At 38.2% G+C, this 17,562-nt stretch overlaps 3 protein-coding genes across 9 annotated transcripts; 2 read left to right on the forward strand and 1 right to left on the reverse strand.

The window, feature by feature from the left end:
* The first annotated feature begins 410 nt into the window (after nt 1-410).
* LOC116256292 (rhomboid-like protein 11, chloroplastic) lies at nt 411-6,527 on the forward strand. The gene is made up of 7 exons (XM_031632622.2): nt 411-772; nt 1,723-1,847; nt 2,595-2,680; nt 2,884-2,924; nt 3,035-3,201; nt 3,275-3,337; nt 6,136-6,527. Exons 1-7 carry the CDS (start codon nt 514-516, stop codon nt 6,331-6,333), a joined length of 939 nt encoding a protein of 312 aa, XP_031488482.1. The 5' UTR covers nt 411-513; the 3' UTR covers nt 6,334-6,527.
* A 193-nt stretch (nt 6,528-6,720) lies between these two features.
* On the reverse strand, nt 6,721-10,812 carry LOC116256266 (pentatricopeptide repeat-containing protein At5g25630). Of its 6 annotated transcripts, XM_050078513.1 has the most exons (6): nt 10,656-10,783; nt 10,310-10,398; nt 9,984-10,131; nt 9,746-9,894; nt 8,718-9,617; nt 6,721-7,611 (listed from the first exon to the last, which is right to left on the reverse strand). In XM_050078513.1, exons 4-6 carry the CDS (start codon nt 9,824-9,826, stop codon nt 6,751-6,753), a joined length of 1,842 nt encoding a protein of 613 aa, XP_049934470.1. In that variant the 5' UTR covers nt 9,827-9,894; nt 9,984-10,131; nt 10,310-10,398; nt 10,656-10,783; the 3' UTR covers nt 6,721-6,750. The 6 variants fall into 6 exon arrangements, with proteins under 6 accessions (XP_049934470.1, XP_031488472.1, XP_031488463.1 ...); XM_031632612.2 differs by lacking the exon at nt 10,310-10,398 and having other exon boundaries at nt 10,050-10,131; XM_031632603.2 differs by having other exon boundaries at nt 10,050-10,398.
* A 2,307-nt stretch (nt 10,813-13,119) lies between these two features.
* Nucleotides 13,120-17,351, forward strand: LOC116248293 (protein SYM1-like). 2 transcript variants are annotated; one of them, XM_031621017.2, is made up of 3 exons: nt 13,120-13,384; nt 15,287-15,375; nt 16,770-17,351. In XM_031621017.2, the coding sequence occupies exons 1-3, from the start codon at nt 13,244-13,246 to the stop codon at nt 17,173-17,175; spliced, it is 636 nt and encodes a 211-aa protein (XP_031476877.1). In that variant the 5' UTR covers nt 13,120-13,243; the 3' UTR covers nt 17,176-17,351. The 2 variants fall into 2 exon arrangements, with proteins under 2 accessions (XP_031476877.1, XP_031476866.1); XM_031621006.2 differs by having other exon boundaries at nt 13,124-13,399.
* Nucleotides 17,352-17,562: the final 211 nt, after the last annotated feature.

A 17,562-nucleotide genomic window follows, 5' to 3' on the forward strand; every position in this document is an offset into this window, starting at 1 on the left:
AACACCATTGCATTTGATGTGGTTTGCCTTTATTTTTATTTTATGGAGGTAAATTACATTGGCTACAATGAACTGGATCACAAATTCTTGGATCTGGATCATGAATGTCAATCTCAATTATCGGTCAGATCTGAATTCGTCAGTCATATTTTATGCAGGTTTGGACCTAAAGCTGTAAACCAGATTTAGTTTGAACACGATTCGAAATATTTGAACGGCATATATGTCAATTGAATTTGAGCAGCATTATTGGGGTCTTCGGATCCGGACTCAATTCCACCAGGTAGGCTTCTGTCCGGGTTCGAATCAGTGCGTCCAGATCAAATCTGGTGTTTCGAATTCGAATCCAGATCTACGAAAACCCGGTCCTTACCTATCGGAGCGACGGGAAATATCAACGGCCTTGTTGGCAGAGTGTCTGGTTCAGTCGAGGTTGCAGGCGACGACAGCAATAGTGGAGGAGCAACAGGCGGAGGAAGAAGTGGACGGCGGGGCCGGGGCAAGGGAAGGAGGATGGGGTCGGGGATGATGGCTTCTCCTTCCTTTGTCTTTGTTTCTGGTGGTGGTGGTGCTGGCGGCGCCGGTAGTCTTAGCATTACCACCGTTCCCGCCATCCCCCAACGACTCCCTATGGTGGCAGACGGCGTCCGGTCCCCCTTGGGTAGCAGATTCCTCCGCTTCCCAAGAAATTCCTGTGTCCGCCGCCTCCTCTTCCTCCATGGACATCACCGCTCGCTGTCCCGTCGATTTATATGCGGAATGAGCAATTCAGGTTTGACTGTACTCCCCTTAAAGTCCCCTTTGTCTTTTTTCTTGGTTTTCTTTTTGCTTCTCTCGTGAATCCAACGTTACAAGTAATCTCTCGACTACTCGGCAGCTTGTAGGATTCTTCTTCGAATGTGGCACTTGTTGCGTCAGTTAGTTTCTGTTTTTAACAGCCTTCTTTTTGGGGAGGCACATGTGTATTACTGTCTCTTAGTTAATGTGGCTTTACCTGCTATTGATGTGTCGTTCTGAAATGGGCTTTTGGAAGTGAAGAATCGAATAATTAAAAGACAAGAAGCTGATTAAGTAAGCTAGGATGCATGACTGTAGCGGTGTGCTTTTCTCTTTGTCGGATTATATTTGATTCCAAGTTGGTTGCAGGGAAGTTTAGTGATAGCCAATTTAGATGGCACTGTATACCAGTCATACTTATAGCTACCATTTGAGTTAATTCTGTGGTTGATGATTATGCTGAGTAGGAACATGAATGTATGTTTTCAGGATAATTCCAAACTCATGCATGTGTGCAATATATTCTCTTAAAAAGCATAGACAATTTCATTGGTACTTGAATGCATGTTTTCAGTTAAAATTCCACAATGCATACACATTTTACTCTTAAAAAGAGTTTTATCGAAAGGAACCGGTAAAGAGTGTAATGCTTCAAACGTACCTGAACATAGGTTTTTCAGATCAAATGCCGCTGATATGCCCAAGGAGAAGTGTTTGAGGTGATCAACTTTATAGCTGCAGTTGTCCAATCATACTATGCCATGTTGAATTACAATCTATACTGGCCTATGACTGTATGCATAGGAGACTTTTTTCTTAGGTGGAAAGGAATTTCACGATGAACTCACCTTTGCCAATTCTGGAGCACAAGATCTATGTTTCAGCTTCAGGTTATCTTAATGACACACTTTTCTTGTTTGGTTTGAACATGTATGAATTTTTCAGACATGATATCACAGTTGGAACTTGGGAAGCCTGATGAAAAGCCAGGGAGAGGAAGTCGTGTAAATGGAGTATTTTGGATTTTGCTTCTGAACTTGGGCATTTATGTAGTCGACCATTGGTTTCAGGTAAGTGCCTTCATCTTAGTTTTAAGAAACCTGTCTCAAAGAAAATAACAGTGACTGGAATGACATAGAGTAAGAACCCAGTTATGAGGAACGTGTAAGCAGAATTCTCATGTCACTTTACTTCAAATTGGCTGTGGATGTCAGTTCCTGGATTATGGTCTCATTTTTATTAAGTTCTTATCTATATCAATTTATTAGTATTTTATCTAAATGGTTCCACATGTTAGTTCCAACTTATAACCTATTTCCTGTTTGTTGAATCATTTAAAATTTTGAAGTGGAGGATTCTCCATTCTAATTCTTGTATTGCTCCTGCTTTCAAGTCACACTCTGACAACTATGGAAATACATGCCATAAGATCCCCAAATGTAGGAGATGAGATTATCTCTAGGCAGTGAAAGTTCCCAGTCCCCTGAACCTCTCTTTCACTTGATTGATCACCTACAGTGTGAGAAGATCTAAAAAAAGGAACTAGTCAGACTAGTTATTAGAATAGAATCTTCTGTACTTAGTTTTCTATCTGACTTTTCATGCAAAGGCATTCTTATCAGTATAGATTTCTATCATACAGAAGGTCTTGGTATTGGCTGCAACTCATCAGTTAGGATGTCATTCTTGATAACCATTGGTTAAAATGCAGTAATTGGAGGTTCTTCAGAATAATTGGTTGGTGAATTCATCAACTTTTTCTTTTGTTTGTTTTTGGATTTTTTAGTGTTTTTAGTTCATATTATTTTGTTTTACAGGTGAATACTATGAAATCTCTATATCTAAATCATGCATGGCCTCAATGGTACCAATTCATAACTGCAACATTCTGTCATGCCGATTGGTGAGAACTTGTGATTTGCTTTGGTTATTGTCTGTGTTTCCAAAGTTGTCCTCTTTTTGACATGATATAACCAGTTGCAGTTCCTGATGTTCAAAAATTCAGGCTAACCGGCCACATTATTTTGTTGAATCATTTGACTATTCTCCAAATACTTCCGTATTAATTCTGACTAGGCTTAATTTATTGATCATAAACCTTTACAGGAACCATTTGTCAAGTAATCTTTTCTTCTTATACATTTTTGGTATGACTTGCTACCTCTGTTTCATGTTTTAATTGATCGCTGCATTATTTGAATAGGGTCTCTGGCTATCGATAATTCGAGGTTTTGATTTTAAGCTAACAATTCTGCAGGAAAGCTCGTTGAAGAGGATGAAGGAAGCTTTGCTTTGTGGATATCATATCTGCTAACAGGTGCTGGAGCCAACCTTGTGTCATGGCTTGTTCTTCCTAGAAATGCAGTTTCCATTGGAGCTTCTGGGGCTGTGTTTGGTCTTTTTGCAATCAGTGTCCTGGTTAAGGTAAAAGATGATGTTTTTTTTACAAAACCATGCCACAAAATCTACATGTACTTACCGTTTAATCTTCTTGCAGATACGTTGGGATTGGCGGAAGATACTTGAAGTACTTATATTAGGTCAGTTTGTTCTGAAAAAGGTAAAGTTCTTCTCTTCTAGCAGGAAAAGAACAAATTGCTTGATTACATATATGGTATCACTATGGTTGTTCTAGGTGCTTAGAGAAATTAAACTAGAATTTCTGCAGGTAATAATCTATGCTGACTTGTATGTGGGGGATATGAGTGCTTAACATTGCTACTTTCTTACTTGTGTTTGCAACCATATGGCACCCACCTATACGCTTATCATACTTTGTGCTTGTCTCTGTATCTTGTATCATTGTATCATGTATGTGTATCTGTCCGTGTTGTTGACTTTTTGCAATTTTAGGGATCCTGGTTGTGTGGTTAGGCAACGTCAGCAAATATATTTTTCCATAGCAAAATTTGGGGCATGTTGGTCTACATGCCATGTTATCATGTATCAATTGGTACAGACTCCTCACAAATATCGCGTGTTATTCGAAAAAACATGATAAATATGTTAAATATAAGTCAGCCGTATAAAACGTCAATAAAACGCATCTTTTTCAAGAAGACGTCAGACAATAAAAACTTTTTTTATCTTTTTCAAGAAGACGTCAGACAATAAAACTTTTTTTAAGTGTTCTGCCAAACCGTGAATTTCTATCTTTAAAATGTATTAAATAAGAGAGAGAGGTGATTAACCATAAAATTAACCATAATAAAGAAGAGAGAGTGCTGAAAGGTGCATGTAGTAATGAAGATTAATTATGTAATAAAGAGGAGAGAGAGATGGTTTACAGAAAATTAGATGCAATAAAGAAGAGAGGGAGAGAGAGCCCAGCTGCTCCTAGGAAACCCCTAGCCCATAGCACTAACTCCTTCATTAACTCAGCCTTCATAACATGCGGCTGAGGAAATTGGGTCTAGCATGGAGACCAACCAAATTTATTATTTTGTAAATCTTACATATGGCTATTATTTGCTTTTAATGTGATACTTTTCACCCACATCCTATCATGTCTATGATTTTATCTAATCATTTTTCAGAGTCTTATTATTAGTTTTTATTTATTTATTTTACTTTTACTTAATTTTTAGGATTTTTAATTTGTTAAAAAATTTCTCGAGATTTTTCCGAGATATATAATTTTGTCATATTATACTTGAGAAATAACTCGCCTTACAATACCCATACACGATATATGTGACAATGGACTAAAGAGTGTATAAGTACAATGGGCAGCAAACTATTTATTGAGTAGCCCCATCTGAGCCATGTTCTTCTCCTGGGAGTAAGACTTATTTGTCGTACATATAAAAACAAAAGCACATGATCAAGTTTACAAGTTACATGAATCTTGACATTTAGATGTCTTATCCAGCTGTTTTGCATAATTCTTTAATATCTCAATAATTTTGTCGTGTTTTAAACATCCAGAGAATGAGACTTGTGTACTATGTGGCTTATATCTCTAATTTAACACTGTTATGACTCCACCATAATTTTTATCTGGGTATCAGTTGGTGCCTTGGTGAACCTACTGCAATTTTTCTCTTCCATTAGTTTTTATTTCTCAAGTAACAAGTTCTCAATAGTCCAGTTATCTGCTTAAGAGGGTATGTGCTGGGCGCAACAGAATATCGTGCTTGAGATGGTTAGAGCATTAGATAAAGAACTTGGCATCATGCCTCACTGGTGAGTGGTGATTGAATATATCCAATCTGAGGGAAAGAAAGCTCTCAAATTGGAAAACCCATGACCTGTTATGTGTCTATGAAAGAGAGAGCCATCCTATATAGTTTCTGTTAGCTGTGAAAGAGAGAGCCATCCTATATAGTTTCTGTTAGCATCAAGCTAACAAGGGTTCCTCGACTCACCCACCCTCACACGGAAGCCTAGCTTTGTGAAATGCTTATTCTTTGCTTAACCCTAATCTCTGAGCTTACAACCGATATATAGTGTAAAGTATCCCTCGGGTGGGTTGTATCCTGCTCCACGGAGCCTCTCGACCCGACTCCCTAATTCTGTTAACATCAAGTAAAAGAAATAAAAGCTTGAGGCTAGCTAAGCCTAACAGTTTCTCATACAAATTCAGTGGCACATTTTACGGTATAAAGTTACAAAATTATTGAGGGCATCACTAGTACGCTGACCCTGATAAAAGTTAACTTTGTGATATCATGATTATGTGTTTGTGCAGTAAATCATGATGCAACACAATATTGAGTTGCTAATATGTGTGATTCTTGGCATGCTTCTGATCAAATATAGGTTAAGTTCGTCTATCATAATGGAATTTTTATCTGTAGCTAGAGATCTTGCTAGACGTGGAAGTGGAACAGTGGAGTGACTGGCTTCCACTTCCCAGGCATTCTGATGGATTGCCATGGGTTCTTGAATTAATGATCCACTCATACTATAAGTCTCTGGTGTACATAATAAATAAAAGTAGAAAACCTGATGGTTTGGTATAGAATGCCATCCAATATATGTTTCAAGTTAGTTCACTGCCTTTAAGTTTCTAGATAATGTCCTGAACATTGTCTATGAGTACTGTCTTCCATCAGTGTCCTGAACATTGTCTATGAGTATTGTCTTCCATCAGAGGTGAGGAACATGTCTTTGATTCCATTGTGGGCTGACCTAAACATGGTTAACATGCATGGTCGTTAATTTGGTTTTCCTGCATATGGAATGAATATTTTCTTGCTGATTCATCCTACGGTAGATTAGTTGTGCTTGTAATCTTCATTTGTCCTGTGACTTTGAAGTTCTTTGAATTAATTCTCTGTGGTCCACATCAAGTGATTACTGTCAATGTATGTTGTTTTTCTTCTTAATTTGAACAGTTTAGACTTGATAATTCAGGTGATGGAGGAAGCACAAGCTTCGGCAAGGCTACAGGGCACCATTTTTGGAGGTTACTCACTGCATAACATTAATCATATTGCGCATCTTTCTGGCGCTTTAATTGGTGTTCTTCTCATATGGCTACTCAGTGGGATTCCCAGTCGACCTTCAGCTCAGGATACACATGGCTTGCGTAGAAGGGCAGATAGCACTTGAGTGCAAGATGGTTCTCATTCATTGTAAACGATCATTACAGGAGTCTTTTTTGGCTGGAGGCAAATGTCGACTGTAATTGTTTACTGGTGTCCTGGATTGGATGTGTCAGAGAGGAAAATTAATTGTATGCTTCTTTATGTAAATGGCAATTATCAAATTTCTAAGAAGCTGCAGTAAGTACACGGAATAGTACATGATTTTGACTCGTCTTTTGTTTTTTTGTACATCCTGTCCTCTGTTTTACACATTCATGCCTTGACATATGCTTCAAATGTACATGATTCTACTTGTAAAAGAATGCTTGACTGCACCAGTCATGCCATAGAAAAGGTGGTCTCATTTTTCCGCTTCCTTAAGTTTTCCCATCTGTATAGCAATTTCAGAAAGTAAAGACAAAAACGAATTAATTTGTAATGCTCAATTCAGAAAGACAAGTCTGCATGAATTAGGAGTTCCATATCTGCCCATGTGCACATGATACTGCTTAGTCCAAATGCTTGATGTTCTCCATCTGTACCTACAAGAATAAGGAAAAATATGCTTGCTATTTTGTGAAAATTCAGTGCTTCCTATGGTGCTCCTCTTTTTCTTTGTTGCAATGGATAATCCACCGTCATGGCTGGCAGTTGGCAATGGGGCTAGACAAAAAGCAGTAAACCTCTGCTTGGGGGATTTTCCCGAAGTGTCCATCAAAAGATCATTTTCTTTTTCTGATTCATAAAACAACACTTGATTTTTTATGGCCTCCACTACCCTCTCTGCCTCGTTTGTTAGTCCAACAGAAGCCCAGGCATCTGCAACTAGCTCAATGCTGCTCTTTTCTGGTGCAATCCCTGCCTCCTCCATTAGCTGAAGCATCTCTTCAGCTTTCCATGGCTGTTTTGCTTCACTGAATCCCCATATCAGTGTATCAAATGTTTTTGTGGTTGGTGGTACACCAGACCTGCACATTTCCTTGTAAACCCTCATTGCGTTTTCCATCTTTGCGGAACTACACCACCCACTAATGACTGTTGTGAAAATGACTACATTTGGACGTATGCTTGCTGCCCTCATTGACATCAGCAGGTTCTCTGCCTTTTCTGGCTGTCTAGCACGTACATATCCTTTGGCAAGAATGCTATACGCATGAATGTCAGGTTTTACTCCAGCGTCAATCATGTCGTTGAATATTTCACTGCATTTCTCCATGAGGCCTGCTGCACTCCATGCGTTCATTATTGTGCTAAAAGTTACAACGTCCGGCTTGATGCCCAAACCTTCCATTAGCACCAGAACCTGTTTCATTGATTATAAATTTATAATATAAGCAATTGGCAACATAAGTAGTTCACTATCTGTTTTCAATATTCAAAAGAAAAATGCACATCTTGACCCACTGCAAAGAAAGTAGATGACCATGGGATGCAAAATATACAACGTTACGCAGGCCTATCACGTTTGATTGATATAAATTTATTGGTATCAGTAAGAACAAATAAGGAATTGGTTTGCCGCTGAAGTTTCAGGTATTGGTACATGTTCTCAAACAGTCATGCAAAATAACATGACAAAGGTAATGGACCAGTAGAAGCTCTGCTGCAAAGAAAAGTGTTATCTAGCAACAAATCTGCGTATTCTGATCAAGCAGCTTCCTATCTTAAAAATGGACCATCTATTTAACATCTTGCTTTATTTTGTTTTTCATGGAGACCAATCAAATGGGATTCAGACAATGAGAAAAAAACAAATTACAGTGATTACCAAATATACTGCTTTCTATTGTGATGATTGAAGCATTATTTTCGGGAAAATAAGCCAATTCGAAGTCTAAACTTTCATATTTGTTGCTGAACTTATTGCTTCTTCTGTTTAAGGGAAGCTCCTATCTTAATACTAATGAGTATTTAAATGATTTGACATTTCTTGTGCACCTAATCGCAAGTGCTAGGGGGACTAACCAGCAGATCTCACAAAAAGATTTCTGTAAGACATTAAGTGGCCTTATAACAGAGACAGAGAGAGAAGGAACTCAATATGACTAATATAATTAGAAGATCGAATCCAAAAAATCACTTATATATATATATATGGTTTGGGCAAAATATAACCAGCAGATCTCACAAAAAGATTTCTGTAAGACCTAAGTGGCCTTGTAACAGAGAGACAGAGAGAGGACTCAATATGACTAATGTAATTAGAAGATTGAACCCAAAAAATCACTTATATATATATATATATATGGTTTGGGCGCTTAGGTATCCAGTGTCCTATGCTCTCAGCCTAGAAGTCTAATCTGCCACCAAGCCCCTGAACACACTTTGTTTTTCGGCCATAAAAGTTTCCGGTCAAATAAATGAAGCTGAAAGTATGTGAGAAGACTGAAGTCTCGGAGTGGTACTGACCTCATCGACGCCTTCTGTATCATTGATATCAAGAAAACCTTTCAGTAATGCATTGCTAACCACTAGATTTGGTGGTACCCCGAGATCCTTCATCCCATAAACGAAACGGATGGCGTCCTTCATTTTACCTTCTCTGCAATAACCATTTACAATGATTCCGCAGGTTCTCTCATTAGGCCGCACATTCAAATTCTTCATCTCCAAAATCACATCCTCTGCTTTTATTGTTTCACCATTCAGTGCGTAAGCTCTTGCCAATGTATTATATGACACAGTATCAGGGCGGATGCCAGACGATTTCATCTTATAAATTACATTGCGTGCTTCAGCAAAGTTCCTCTGGTTGCACCATGCTCTGATTAGAATGTTGTACGTCCTCTGATTTGGCTTTGCCTCTTCTTCCTGAAACATGATGTCTAGTATTTTTAGGCACTCTTCAGGCTTACCAGCAATTCCATAACCTTTCATCAAGGTGTTGAATGTGCTTGTCGTCGGTTTACAGCCACTACCCTTCATTTTCCAGAAAGTTTCCATGGCTTTCTGAACCTTCCCAGCCTCTGAGTATGCATTGATAACGGCATTGAAGAAAATTGAATCAGGCTTTATCCCGGACGCTTCAACCTGAGAAACCAGCGAACTAATTGAGGAGAAACGCTTCTGGACGGTTAAAGCAGTCAGCAGCGTTGTGAACGTTATAAGTGAGGGCCTGTGCCCCTCCTTGATCATATCGTCGAATATGGTTTCCACTTCATGACTCCTTTTGTTTTCCATTAAAATTTTCATCAGCTTCGTTCTCGAACGGACCACCTGACAGTTTCCATTTTCTGAGCAAACAGAGCATGGTGGAGGAGTTTGGGAGATGGCACTAGTAACTGGTCTGCAACCATTTGATTGTTGCATCTGGCAAGTTGAAGTATAAAAAATTTATAAGCAACCAAAGTCCTAGACACCCAAGTTCCAGTTTCACTATACCAAAGGCTAAAACGGGGGTGAAAAAATTGGTTCCTTATTTGCTAGATGTCACATACTTGATTCCCATCCTCCTGATCCACTCTTTTCTTGCTGGAATCCGTAGTTGGGGAGTCCAACAAAGGCTTCTGCAGTCCCATTATTTCACAGTAGTCTCCTGTTGTGGTGGTTCTTTTTTAGACGCCAATGTCTGCTAACCACTCTCCATCTATAAGCATTACAAGCAATTTATCAATTCATTATTGCATTGCCTCAAATTTTCTAGCGCTTTCAGATTAAACTATCAAATGGACGCACCGAAAGCAGGATAGGCATCACAGGGGAAAACCATGGAAAACAATGAATAAGTACTCATCATGGTACCAGTATGTAGAGGAAGCTATTTGTGAAGCAGAAGCAAGCGACTGCATTACATCTATATCACTCTTGCTTGGAAAGAATAATTCTGGAAAACACAAAGTTACTGAGATAGATTCAAGTTTTGTTACATCTAGAACATAATCGAGCCAACCAAGTACCAAATTTCAACTTAATTTTAAGGGGAGCGACAAACACAAAGAGCGTAAACTCCAGATAGCAGCAGAAAGCAAAAGAAATGCGAAACAATCAAACAATTCAAACACCACGAGATAGGAGATCGAGGTTCATGTAAGACGGTTAACGTGCTGCCAGAAGTCTGAAGACACAGTAATGAACTTCGCTCATCAACTATCTGCAAGGGGAGGAATAGATTTTAAAATCTACGTTCAGAAGAATGCAACTTCAGCAGCGAATGACACGGGGTTGAAGCAAACATCAAAAGGAACGATTCAACACTTCAACGAGGAGTCCTGCTGCTACCACTCATGAAAGATATGAACAAAGACAAAAGCGTTATAAAATTTTGTCCATATTATAGCAGAAGAGCTGGAATGCTGAGACAACAACCAAGATTTATAGAAGACAAATGCCGAAAAGCGAAAGCATCACCTTTTACGGTTGCAGAACCATTCACGAAGCTTGGAAATGGAGGGGAAACGTGAGTGGCGAAGGTAGGGAGACGAAGAGAAATAGAGAGGAAGAGGGAGAGAGAGACAGCCAATAAGGCTACCTTATCCTCGATATCGGGTCGACATGTATTTTTGCAGAATTCTGCAGCATGAAAAAAAAAGGTACCGCAAGATTACCAATAATGCACCTGGTTTTTCATTTATGACGAGAAGAAGGTTCAACTGAATCTCCAATGATGCACCTTCACTTTTCGTTTATAACAAGGACTACCATCAACCATAGGGGACTCGCCTTTTATGAAACACGAGCTGATTCTCCATCTTTTTTTTTTTGTAGAACAACAATTTATAGCCAAATCCAATCTTTATATTCCAAAACTCCCATCTCCACCACCAATTTCCAAGCACTTCCAATTTTTCAGTAACAGAGTTATCAGTTAAAATCAAACCCACACAATTACGGCCAAGGTTGAGAACATGTGATAAAAAGCCCACAAAATTTTATATATAAAAATTTTATTAATTTTCAGTATGTACCTTTAAAGCTTGAAATTTAAATTAGAGGGTCCCTTCACCAAAAATTTCTGATTCTGCTGTTTTGGAGTGGTGTTTCTTTCTTAAGATATGGTGCCCGAGGCATATCCATCAAGTGGTCTGGGCCTCTAAAAGTATTGTCCTCACATTTTTTGAGGTCCAGAGCGTTGGTGGCACCAGAAATTTGAGTAGACTGCAAATGAAAAGTTTGAGCTTAATGAGGCAGGAGGTTGCATGTTCGAACTTCGGAGATGACACTGAAAGCCACAGGCCCACAAGAACCCCTCTCCCCTTTGGAATGGGAGACCAGGTTGCATGTTCGGGAAGTAGTATTTGGCCGGAATACATGACCTCTCAATGGAAGAATGAAAGCATGATCGGTTTCAGAACATATATTCATATGAATATATGATTTATATTCTCGTGTTATATATTCGCCAAGCAGCTAAATGTAATGGATTCAAGTATCAGCATGTCGTCAATTTTTCATCAACAGTTAAAGCAGATTTCTGTAAAACATTCAAAAGTAAATTTTACTTATAGATATAAAGTAGCTATAAGTTATTAAACTGGCCTACACGCTAAGACATCTCACCTTCATAATAAAGGGAAGCAGGTTTATGTGTCTAATTGATCTTTTTACCTATTCCAGATTTTACATCCCCCGTAAAAATGAGCATAAACAAACGGGCTCATCCTGATCGAATTGGTGACAAAACGATTTGATTCATTGGCGAGTTTTCTTATATTTTAATTTATCTTAAAAAAATAAATTTAATAAATATTTTTGCCAACTCATAACTGAATTAGCAACTTGTCCATTCAAGTCAATGTTTAATTTTTAATAAAGCATATAGTCTAATTAAATTGAACTACCTGCTTGTTGGTTTTGTTTTTTTTTCATATCTAGCCCACATTAAACCTACTTGGGTCTCTTTGCATAAGTAATTAAGGATATGAACCCTTTCAGTTTAGGGCGGTCTCAGTCTTTGGCGGATTTGGCTCAATTGGATTCTTATGTAATCGCCTTCTACTTTGAAATCTATTTTGGAAAAAAAGAAGGATTTGGATCATGTAATCAAGTTGGATGTTTATTAGATACTAATCAGATCATATCAAAATGAATTTATATTTAATTATCAAACTACGTATGGAATCGGGATTTGATTAGTGATCACATCTTAATTTTTTTTATCAATCTGACTGAACGATTTCAAAATCAAATAAATAATTGAATATATCTGATCCATACTTATGGATCAGTAGCTTTTGACTTTTTCATGTTAGAGTGAGAAGGAGGATTATCCCCACCACTCTAACAAGAGCCTATGCTCCCTCTCCTTCTTTCCTTGCAGACAACCAGCTCAGACCTAGAGATGTCCATGTCCATGTGCTTCAACTTACATTTAAAGACTCACCTCACTTTTTGATATTATAGCATAGCTTGCGGGTCCGAAGATGCGCCATATAATGTGCCCTAACTTGTCCACTTGAGCTACGTCCCACACCAAATTGTTTTCATTTTTAGCCTACTTTTATTTACAATTAAAAAAAAAAAGACGGTCAAACTTTATAAAATATGTTAAAAAAACTCGTCATGAAATTCGGTTAACTTGAAAAATTGCAAACATTAGCTACATTTTTCAATATTATTTTCTTGTTTAAATTATATTTTTTCAGTTGATTTTTTTTTTTTGGTTTCTTCTGTCAGCACAACTTTATTTCATTAAGTGACAGTTTTCAAAAATAAAAAGCAAGGAATTTATTAACAACTGTAAAAAATGGTGCTTTTTCTAATTATAGGTAAAAGGTAAGCTCAAAAATGAAATTTTCTTTATAAATGAAAATTTCCTGGTTGAGGCAGGGAATATTATAAGACAGAGAAATGTTAGGTTCCAAAAGATGCTGATGGAAGATTCACCAATATAAAATGGAGAAGCATGACCTTCCACTTTCTTTCTTCCACCCTCAGGCTGTCTCCCTCTCTCTTTCTCTCTTCCCTCCACTTTCTTTTTTTGGTATCGCAGCCCTAATATGCTGGTTAGGTTGTGGAAATGGTATCAGAGATGCCTCACCCAGTATCCGCTTACGACTCAGGTCGTCAGTTCCGGGATTCTTTGGGGTGTTGGAGATGTCTCAGCTCAGTCCGTCACCCATTTCTCCAAGAAGAGTCATCGACTTGATCACCAGGTAATAGCCACCACCTGATCACTACATGTGTTTTAGCTCATTGTGTCTAGGGATTCCTTTTCCGCCTTTCATTGGTCTTCACTTAGTTGGTTTGAGATTTTGAGTATTGGGCATGCTTTACTATTGGTCGCTTTTTTGCATTGGCTGCTAATCACGCTGGTTGCTTCTTTCCCTCTTTCTCCATTTTCCTTACCATTGTTGCCTTTGACGGCCTGCACTTTTTGTTTTTGGTGATGGTTCTGTCGTCGGAAGGTAAACAATTGATGTGTGCGTGGTTGTTTTGTTTTTCAAATGACTATGCAATCCTTGCCATGTGGTATGAATGTTATATTTCTTGTGTTTCTATACCTTTTCGTATTTTTCTGAGATACGCCGTAAATTCCCTATTCCTGTTTCTGGTGTTTGAAATTATAAGGTGTGTTCGCTTCCACTTGTGCCATTTTTGCTCCCATGAGGTTAGAAGTTTCGGTGCTTTGTGTTGGCACGAGCATTGGGCAGGCCTCTTTTTTTTTTCATCCGGAATGCAATGGAAACCTGACGGTGTTACCTATTTTCTAGTTTAGGCATATCTCTATCATCAATCATTGAATTTCAGTTTCAAGCGGTTGCACTGTGCTGGTGCTCGAAAAGATAGGTTATTCTAATTTTGATTAATTGGGAGGATATATTTGTTTTTGAAGGTAATATGGATCATTTTGGTGAAATTGGTGGCAATGGGTGCTTAGGGAAGTCACTCGGTTACTCGTTATAGTTACGAACGTTCTTGCGGCTTGGCGCAGAAATACTGTTCTGAACCATGAGGTTTTTAGCCTATAGCCAATCCTCCGTTCCATGGCATAGCCTCCATGGTGTAGTTCATGGAGTATCTTGATTCTTGAGAACTCGAGATATATGTTTGCAACTTTCTGTACATAGCGACTGCCATAACTTGCATCTACTGTATAGCATTCAACGTCTCTCATCAAGTGGGCTTTTAGTTTGCTTACGGATAGCATATAGGCTGATACAGATCAGTCCAGGTTGGCCTATTTTCTTTTTTTATTTAAGGAAACTAATTGCTTTTTCTTTGAGAATGTTATTTGAAAATTGAAAAGGTGCATTTTTTCTTTGGCCTGTATCAGCCAATATTCTATCTTCAAAGGACAGATGTGGTGCGTATTATATGATTCTGACAATATTATCCAGAGCAGGACAAGCTCCTCCTCCGTTTACAACCAACAAAAAAGAGAAACTAACCGCTTACTGGAGGATAAGTGAACCCAGGGTTAAGAGAGAGTTTACATGCGAACCCACTTCCACTGTACAGCCATGTTTCAAGTTTATGTTGGTTTGTGTGTTGAGAATCAGCCGAGATGACAGATTTCTTGGATATCAAGAATACTAAATCTTATGTGTTCACGTCTGTGTCATGAAATATCTCCAAAAGAGGTGCGCTCAATCACAAACATAAGCCTTCCAGATGTGCTTAACAAGCTCCTGAAATATTTGTTATCCAAGTCCCTTTTTTCAGTTGACATATTAAGAGAGTGAGAGAAATCTTTTACCAGCAATAGCATGATAGGTTTTATTCAGTTGGTGCTTTGTGTACACTATCCCCTCCCATAGATGCAGATAATTGAAGTGGCAACGTTCACGTACCTTGCATAACTAGGTTGTTCAACTTTATATGAACATGAAATAGTTTAGTCACGTCTTGACTGATAATAAGTCATCATCAACAGACTAACTGCAGACTCTTTTTCCCATTTTTATGACCTGATTATGTTTATGCGCACCCACCCTAATTATTGCTAACTGTAGACTCTTTTTCTCATTTTTATGAACTGGTTATGTTTATCATTATGTTCACCCACCCTAATTATTGCTGGTATTATGGTGCTTGAACAGGAAGCGGAAGATCTTAAGATCAGCTGGAAAAGAGTAGCTTTTACTAGCTTATTTGGCTTCACATTTGTTGGACCGGTTGGCAATTACTGGTAATCTTTTTTTCTTTTCAAAAGCATGCTTGCTCCAAAAATCTGAACGATGGACAGTTTGGCTGTACTGTTAAAATGCAACTTGGCCTGGACAATTCAACTAACTTCTTTCAATCTCTTGAATCACTTGTACCCATGCTTTATCTTTGTGAAGGACTTGTTGATAGATGACATGGTGCATACCTTACCAAGTGGAGGCTACTTTTGGCAGCTCTAAATGCAATGGACAATTCAACCACTTTTTTCAATCTCTTGAATCACTTGCACCCATGGTTTATCTTTGTTAAGGACTTGGTTGATAGATGACATGATGTACACGTTACCAAGTAGAGGCTATTTTTGGCTTGTTGACCTATAAACAAGTAAACCATGCTACAAGTCTACTTAATCAACTATTAATTATTCTGTCTTCCAAAGGAACGGAGAAAACTGTTTGACTTGAAATTGCATGTCTGAAATCATATCGGCCCTCACTGCAACGATGAAATAGGTTGGCCCTTCACCATGTCTGCTGATACGAGGCTTATATAAGCCACATCAGCCTCTAGTGGTCAAAAAGTTCCTGTCTTGACTGATATACAGATAAAATTATATTAAAGTTAATTTTGTTAAATATAAAAAACATTTGAAAGTCAACAATACAGGTCAAAATGGAGCAGCCCATAACTTATGGTGTAACATTGAAAAGAATTATAGTGCTCCAACTGATACTGACTATTTGCTTTAGCAACGTCCTTGCAAAAGTACAACTCTGGACTGATCTGAAATAGTTGTTGCTATCTTCCTTATGATTGATGAATGGCTTTGTCAAATTTGGATTTATCTTCTGGTATAAACTAATTTATGTGGAAACAGCCAGCTGGACATATTAAACTAGGTAGATTTGCATCTTTTCCATTTTTTTTCTTTTTGTTTCGTATTTGTGTTTGCTGAAATTGTGTTTCCTTCACAACTGTATGAAGGCTCTTTCAAAGATTACCTCAACTCACTGAATGAACAAATCCTTTAAAAGTTGTGTGTGAATTTCGTTTTCCCTTTTATGTGGAGATGCCTTCAATTTTCTGGGATCCTTTTTTACGATGTGTAAAGATTTTCAGTAGCTTCCACTTGTCTACTCTTGTTACCTGTAAGTATGAACATTTGATTTTCTGTGGAAAGAAAAGAGAAATCGATCTAGAGATTGCAGGGATCCAAGTATGGTCAGGCTAATGTAGCTTTGTTTGCCTTCTCTATACATGTCAATTTAGTTTCCACCTGCCTATTCACTTTCTGGTAATCTGCTTGTAACTGTTCTAAGAAAGATGAGAATAGCCAATAAGATACAAAAATAGCACTGGTTTCATTTACTTCTTTCCTTCAATACTTCTCTGGATTTTTTACGTTGTCTCATGCAGGTACGAAGGTTTGGACCGTTTCATAAAGCACCGACTTCGATTCATGCCTAACACGGTGGGCTTTGTAACTGCAAAAGTGGCAGCTGATGGGCTTCTCTTTGGACCACTAGATTTATTAACATTTTTCACATATATGGGATTCTCCAGCGGCAAGAGTTTTGAGCAGGTCAAGGATGATGTAAAAAGAGATTTCCTGCCAGCATTTATTTTAGAAGGTGCTGTATGGCCGCTGGCACAGGCAGCGAACTTTCGCTATATCCCAGTCAGATACCAACTATTGTATGTCAACGTCTTTTGCTTGTTGGATAGTGCATTCTTGTCATGGGTTGAGCAGCAAGAAGACGCACCATGGAAGCAATGGATTACTTCTCTCGTAACTCTGAAAGAAGAGGAAGGGCAGAGATGACTCGTCTTTTCATTCTTTCCTCTGCTGTTGTGCGTAAATTGATTTTTTTCTCCTCCCCATATTAATTCATGTACATGTGAAAAAACTACATGAATACTTGCTAAATGTTGTTTCTGAAGGGGCTGATTGTTCTGTATACAATTTCTCTATCAACAAGTGTCCCATTTTCTGCCTTAGTTGTTATTTCATTCATGTTATTGCATTTTTAGATAAGCGCTATGGCACATTCATTCTCTAAAGTGCTGCTTCATCTCATCTGACCTATGTTTCATAGCCATGTAAGTTAACATACCTGGAGTAACCATTATCATGCATGGGTACAACCCCTTTGCAAGTGTATGGCAAAGACGGAAACAACATATGGCCAAGCTACTTATGATGTGCATG

The sequence above is a fragment of the Nymphaea colorata genome, chromosome 1 (assembly GCF_008831285.2).
Source record: "Nymphaea colorata isolate Beijing-Zhang1983 chromosome 1, ASM883128v2, whole genome shotgun sequence".
In the NCBI taxonomy this organism is placed as follows: Eukaryota; Viridiplantae; Streptophyta; class Magnoliopsida; order Nymphaeales; family Nymphaeaceae; genus Nymphaea; species Nymphaea colorata.